Below are 7,500 nucleotides of genomic sequence, written 5' to 3'. Positions count from 1 at the left end.
CTGTATGTGTGTGTAGGGAGTGATAAAGGAAAGAGTCCATTTAGTGGCCCATTACCTCAGCACTCCCGTCCCAGCCACTGACCCGTCCCCACTCAACACTGTCAGCATGTAAAATTAAATGCCACTAATGTTTGGGACGCTCCTACTCCCCCCCCCCCCCCCTCTCTATCTGGCACTCCATTGCTTCTTCTTGTATAATACGCTTCACTTGGCAACAGGGTAGCTTCTGCTCACATAGCCCACATGCGGCCCCTTTCACACACACACACACACACGCACACACACACACGCACACACACGCACACACACACACACACACGCACACACACACACACACACACACGCACACACACACACACACACACAAAACTAATGGCTTTGTGAGTGTGGGGGTAAGAAGAGTGGAGAGACTCACCCTGCCCCCCCCCCTTCCCTCCACCTCACCAAACTGTGCACTGAGGCAGAAAAGTGGTTCAGATATGTCAAAAGAAGTCACAATCACCGAGCAGGCAGGCAAACTTGAGAATCATCTCACCACCTTCTTAACTGCACAATACCCTACGACCCCCTCCCCCAAACTGCCCCCCCCCCTTCCCAATAACTCTGCCAACTGCTCTGTCATATCGACCAGCCAGCCCTGTCCATCTGAAAAGCATAAAGCCATTAGCGGCCGCTCTTTTCTCTTTATTTGTGGCGGGGATCCTGACATAAAGCCATTGCTGCCCTGGGCTCTGTAGCAGCCCATAAAGACATATTAGCTTGGGGGTGGGGGCCCCCGCTAAGCGCTCACTCGTTCACCCGCTCTCTCTTGCCTCCCCGGTAATATCGCCGTAAATCTGTGCGGCCGCTCCACTTCTTTATGACTCCGACATTCCCTCTGCCCCGGCGGTCCCTCGCCTTAATGGCCGCCTCTCTCTCTCTCTCTCTCTCCCCATCACTCTGTCCGTACATCTGACCACCCAGTCCCATCCTATCTGGTTGCCTGAAAGATGGCAGACTGCTCTGCTTCTATTTTTGAAACGACATCTGTTTGTGTGGGAGGATGAATAAATAAAGAAAGACAAAAAATAAAGAAAGAAAATAAGAGAAAGAAAGAAAGAAAGAAAGAAAGAGACACTCAAGGCACAAGATGATTTGATGTGTTCTTTCATTAGAGTCCAGTCCATTCACCTTCCCGCACTCACTGCTTGATGATCACAGCTTGATGCTATTGTTATCCAGGCACGACGCGTTTGGCAAAGCCTGCAGCCCTGATTGTGTTTCAAGTTGCTTCCATTAAGGCAGGGAATTGTTCAAACAAGAAAAAAGGGAGGAGGACTCTTTTCTCTCCAGAAATCGCAGTTACCTCGAGCAAACATAAACATGGCTCATCTAAATCTGCAAATAACCGGCTCATAAATCAAACACACCGATGAACAAGTATTCAAGTTCAAACAGGGGAGGTTTGTCAATTGAATCCACCACCAGAAGGATGCATCATCTGTAACAAAATGCTCCATGCTTCCCTCTGCTGGACAAGAGGCGCCACTGCAGGTGAGGCAGCCTGAGATTGGGAGGGTAGAAGGGGTGGGCTTTTGTGGTGGACGTGCCTCCCTGCAGATCGTGTTCTGGGTCACCCGCCACGCTCGCACTGCTGGGGTGTTGTTGACGTCTCGGGGGCCGGCAGGTGCGCAGTGGGGATGGCAGGAGTGCATTAAAAATGAACGAGCAGCCTGTTGTGTGGGGGGAGCCGCGCGAAGCCCTTTTGGCCAACGCCACGCTGCACTTCCCTTTGTTGGCTTTTGTCTGACGAGACCTCCTCCTCCACCTCCTCATCCTCCTCCACCTCCTATTCCTGCTGCCGATTCAGCCACGACAAGAGACAGCAGCTCAAGGAGGGGCTGGGACAGAGGCCGAGGGCAACAGGCTTCGCAGTCAACCCGAGAAGGGAGGAGAGAGGGAGAGAGAGAGAGAGAGAGAGAGAGAGAGAGAGAGAGAGAGAGAGGAACTTCTTGTACCTCAGACACAAAACCATTTTTTTGAACGTCACTTGAAAATAAATGAGCCTGCTCTGCTACCTGTGCTGTTTTCTCTCCGTCTGCTCACCATTTGTGTTGCTGTTGCCAGTAAAAGAGGGGACTTACTACAGAGAGCCTTCCCCTAGTTTGACAAGTCTATTTCAATGGAGAGACTTTGCCTTATGTTGCCCTTTAAAATCGCAGATTCCTTTTTTTTTTTTTTTTATGCCTTTAATCAGATAGGATAGTGGAGATTGACAGGAAGTGAGTGGGAGAGAGAGTCGGGGTGGGATCCGGAAAGGACCACGGGGCAGGAATCGAACCCGGGTCGCCAGCGTACGGTGCTGGTCGCGCCACTGCTGGGGCCAATTCCTTTGTTTTTTTTTATGGGGGGTGGGATGGGGGGGGGGGGGTGTAGTGTATTCCAAAAACACTCACCTACTCACACACACACACACACACACAGAGAGAGAGAGAGAGAGTAGGCACTTTGGCTAATGGGGAAGGGAGACCCTGTGTGTCGGTGGGCCTCTCGTTTGTGCCTCTCAGATGGCGAGATGAATTCAAATTGCCAATTAAAAAGCAATTACAAGCTGCAGCGCTCCACGCCGCTCCTTCTGCCGTTACAGCCAAATACCACCACGGCCCTCCCTCCCACTCATCACACGGAGAGAGAGAGGGAGAGAGAGAACGAGAGAGAATGAGAGAGAGAGTAAAGGGGGAGGAGGGGGGAGAAACTCTCATATCGCTGCCTGGAGTGCATTAATAAACCTCTCTCCCACACACACATGCGCACACACTCACACTCACACACACACACACACACACACACAGAGGCTGTTCACAGTAAATTAGGCGCCAGGCTAGCCCGGCCACAGATGAGGGAGCAGGCAGGCTGTGCATATCAATGCAGAGGGAGTGAAGAGTGAGAAAAAAGAGAGAGCAAGAGAGAGAGATAGAAAAGAGAGAGGGCAGGAAGAGGAGGAGGAGGAGGAGAGGGAAATGAGAAAGATGGACCCAGATGGAGGGGGTGGGGGGGGGGTGTATCCTCCTTTAGCTCTCAAGCCCTTGGCCCTAAATATCTCTCCTCTCTTCCTCTCTCTCTCCCTTGCTTTCCTTCTATCTCTCTCTCTCTCTGCATGCTTACACAAGCCCACACCCCCCTCTAACCACCATCCCCTCCATCCTCCACCTCAAATCACACCACCCAACTCATCCAACCCCCCCCCCCCCCAACCCAGGGTCACTGCACTAGACCATCGGACAAGCAAAGCCACAGCTTAGGGGACTAATTGACTTGACAGCTATGCAAAGGGGGGGGGGGGGTGGCTGTGTGTGTGTGTGTGTGTGTGTGTGTGTGAGGGAGAGGGCTGTGGAGGGGGAGTTGAAATCTTACTCAAACATTACCCCCCCCCCCCCTATTCCACCAAACACACACACACACTTTATTCCACATGCCCCCCCTCATCCATCTCAGTGTGGACAAGTGGAGGCCAGCAGACAGAGGAGTCTTTGTTCTGTGGATGTGTGGGGACATTCGGGAAGGTTGTGTGTTTGTGTGTCTATATGTGTGTGTGCATGAGTGTGGGGGCTATTTATGTATATGCGGCATATCTGTGTAAGTAAGGGGTAGCTGTTTGTATGTGTATGAACTATGTGTATGAACTGTGTGTGTGTGTGTGTGTGTGTGTGTGTGTGTGTGTCATCCTTTGTGGATGCCCCCAGGCTGCTGCTGCTACTGTGACCCGACCGGGTGAAAAGAGTAGCCTGGCTGGACCTCGGGGTGGCCCCTGAGCCTGCTCCAGTGTCCCAGCCATGCCCTCCCCCTTGCTGCTGTGCTGGGGCGGCCCCTCTGAGCTGACAGGGACGCCAGCCTGGCCCCTGCCCCACACCCCAACACCCCCCCCCCCCCGCCCCCGTCTTCACTGTCCTCGTCTGACCCCCCACCTCCGCTGCCAAAAACAATGGAGCACATGGCGGCCATTGTGTTGCTACACTAATGTCAAGAACACTGCCACTGGTCCTCGACCCTGTTGGACCTCTCTCTCTCTTTCTTTCTCTCTCTCTCTCTCTGTGTGTGGTGTATGGTGTGTGTGTGTGTGTGTGTGTGTGTGTGTGTGTGTGTGTGTGTGTGTCTTTGTGGCCTGTTAGATAGAGGCTGTAGAGATAGAGGCTGTGTGCGCACTACTGTCTAGCTAGCATATGCCTCATTTCTTTGACTGCAGCAAGTCAAGCCCTACGGTGTGACTCTGCATAGCACATTAAGCACCGGCCACGTCTCTGGCCTTGAGGGGTGCGTGAGACTCACAACCCCCTCCTCTACCCAATGAGGACACAGCCAACCTTTGACCTCTAGTCTCCTTTTAAGCGGGGGACTAATGTGATGGGGCAGGATGGGGGTCACCGCAGGTCAGAGGTGAGAGAGAGAGGGGAGTGTGGAGGGACAATGACCCTGCCTGTCCCATATCCATCCACCGGGCCCCCCCAACATTCCTCATTTCTCTCCCTCCTTCTCGGTCATCCTCTCTCCTCTTTTTATCCACCTATCTACACCTCTCCTCTTTTCTCTCTCTTTTCCACTCTCTAGTGTTCATCTTACTTCTTAATGCAGTTCGCTCAGCCTCTTTCCTCTCCCTCCCTCCCACCCTCCCTCCCTCCCTCTCTCTATCTATCTCTATCTCTCTCTCCCTCCCTCCATCTTCCTGGCTGTGTCTGTGGGTTAATGGCGGCCGCCCAGACTGCGAGGTCTCTGGGGAGCTGGGGCTGAATTGTTGGGAGAGCTGCTACTGCTGCTGCTGCTAGCGCTGCCATTAGCCAGCGGGTTAAGATAAGGCAGGGATTAACACATGGCCGTAATCCCTTAGCCCTTATCAAAGCTAGCGTCCGCTATGAACAGAGAGAGGGGGGGGCGAGAGATGCAGAGGGAGGGAGAGAACAGGAGGAGGAGAGAGAGTAGGGGGGGATAGAGAGAGATAGAGAGGGAGGGAGAGAACAGGAGGAGGGGAGAGAGTAGGGGTGGAAGCAAAGGTGCACATGAATGCTTCAGGCAATAGGAGGAGCAAGAGAAAGATGAAGGGAGAGAGATGGTAAGAGAGACAGAGGGGGCAAGAGAGAGACAGAGGGGGCAAGAGAGAGAGAGAGAGAGAGAGAGAGAGAGAGAGAGAGAGAGAGAGAGAGAGAGAGAGAGAGAGAGAGAGAGAGAGAGAGACAGAGAGACAGAGAGAGAGAGAGAGAGAGACAGAGAGAGAGAGAGAGGGCACAGATGTTGGCTGCCGTTGAGACTGTCACCTCTGTGGCCTGGTGGCAGCTGGCATTGTTTAACGCTGGGGCTTTGGGGGCGGGGGGGGGGGGGCTGTGTGTGTGTGTGTGTGTGTGCATGTGTGTGCGCATGTTTGTGTGTGGGAAGATAGCTTGCTAAGCCGCTGGCTGTGTCACTAATGCATATGCCACATACATTCTGCCATGCCATGGCTTCACAGGCGAGCCATAAAATGCAAATCTCTAGAGAGTGAGTGTGTATGTGAGTGAGCGAGGGAGGGAGTGTGTGAGCGTGTTTTTGCATGTGTGTGAGCGTGTCTCTGTGTGTGTCCGTGTAAGTGCAAATGTGTGTGTGTGTGTGTGTGTGTGTGTGTGTGTGCAGTTCCTTTTGTGCTGCAGCAGAGGCACAGAGGGAGCCACTCGCTGCTTTAAAGAAAAGACTTCAAGTGGACCTCCATTGTGCAGGTTGTGGAGCAGAAGAAAGAGGGGTTTAGAGAAGAGAAGAGAAGAGAGGGAGAGAGATGGACGAGGGGAGCAACACACAGAGGACTGCTCAGAGAGAGAGAGAGAGAGAGAGAGAGAGAGAGGAGGATAGAGAGAGACAGAGAGAGGGAGAGAGAGAGAGAGCCATTAGCCCTGACCACAAGCAAAGGAGATGAAGTCCTGCTCTCACCTGTCGACTATCACTCCTCCAGAGGCCGTTGACCGTCTTGGTGGGCGCGATGGTGACGACGGGTGGGGTATTGGGCACGCTGTGGCCGCCTGGCGGCACGATGACCGGTCCCATAGGGCCTCGCTTGGGCGTGCTCACCGGCGAGCTGTGATTGGTGGCCGGGGACGAGACTGGAGAAGACTCACTGCTGATGGAGGAGCCCGCTGCAGAGACAAACACCAGGAAGACAAGATGGAGGGAGAGATAGGGGAGAGGAGGAGTGAGAGGGAGGAGGAGGAGGGAGAGAGTGGGAGAGAGTGAGAAAGAGAGAGAGAGAGAAGAGATAGAGAGAGAGAGAGAAAAACAACACAACAGTTAGACATTCATCCCACTTAGCAGAGTGAGAGAGAGAGAAAAAAAAAGAAACACACACACACACACCCTCCAGAGGCAGTGCAAGTCTTTAAAACAGGAAAATAAACAGCTTCTGATATCCATCAGCAGCCCCTGCCTTGATAGAGCTGTCATACGACTCCCGCAGTTCTGCATCTTGCCACGGTGATCAAAGCAGGCTGTGAAAATCAGACACACACACACACACGCACACACACTCCCTCCGTGCGGGCGAGACGTGCGGAGACTAGGAGATGATGGCGTGTTGAGGACAGGCCATGTTTCATCGCAGCACACTCAATCGCAGAGCCCATAAAGCAGCCCACTAAAACAACAGCTGCCTGCAGGATGGCCTACATTCAGACCTCACACCGCCGCTGTCACTCAAAACCTAATGGGCCCAATATAAACCATGCACACGCACACGCACGCACACACGCACACACACTCACTCACACACACTCGCACTCACACTTAAGAGCCTGCAGCCTGCATCTACTGTACCTGCTGGGACTTGATTTCCCTGATCTTCTCTAATTGTGTGGCTGTGTGTGTGTGTGTGTGTGTATGTGTGTGTGTGTGTGTGTGTGTGTGTGTGTGTGTGTGTGTGTGTGTGTGTGTGTGTGTGTGTGTGTGTTGCCTTGGCAGGATGAGGGAAACAGCAGCACTGAGGCAGAGAGGGCGCTTAGGCAATAGGGCTGGTGCCTTTTGTTCCAATGATGGTTGAAGGCACAACAGCCTCAGACAGGCAAAAAGAGACAGATAGGAGCAAAAGATGCCAGGCTAAGTGTGTGTGTGTGTGTGTGTGTGTGTGTGTGTGTATATGAGCAGTGTGTGTGTGTAGATGAGCTGTGTGTGTATGTGTGGATGAGCAGTGTGTGTGTGTGCATGTGTGTGTGTGGATGAGCAGTGGTAGTGAGCAGGCATCTCAGAAACAAGCGTGCTCACGCGCGCGCACACACGCACACACACACACACACACACACACACACACACACACGCACACACACACACAGGGCACAGATGGATGGCCCTGGGCAGCCATTAGATAGTGACAGTGATCGGGAGGAGACGTCCTGCGAGACTCCCATTGCTACAGAGCAGAGCAGCGCGCACACACACACACACACACACACACACACACACACACACACACACACACACACACACACACACACACACACACACACACACACACAC

General features: G+C 53.2%; 1 protein-coding gene across 2 annotated transcripts in view; it reads right to left on the bottom strand.

The window, feature by feature from the left end:
* gse1b (Gse1 coiled-coil protein b) overlaps positions 1-7,500 on the bottom strand; it is a 224,657-nt gene that overhangs the window by 16,653 nt on the left and 200,504 nt on the right. For both annotated transcript variants that reach the window (XM_076286991.1, XM_076286992.1), the window contains exon 4: positions 5,929-6,131. In XM_076286991.1, the coding sequence (XP_076143106.1) occupies positions 5,929-6,131 (203 nt within the window). The remainder of the gene's footprint in view (positions 1-5,928; positions 6,132-7,500) is intronic.

This window comes from Alosa pseudoharengus, unplaced genomic scaffold (genome assembly GCF_046254945.1).
Source record: "Alosa pseudoharengus isolate Yale_2024_CS ecotype anadromous, Long Island Sound unplaced genomic scaffold, YU_APseudo_1.1 YU_APseudo_1.1_scf_16, whole genome shotgun sequence".
NCBI classification, from domain to species: Eukaryota; Metazoa; Chordata; class Actinopteri; order Clupeiformes; family Clupeidae; genus Alosa; species Alosa pseudoharengus.
Note: the sequence above shows the minus strand (reverse complement) of the source record. Positions and strands in the feature narration are given on the sequence as shown.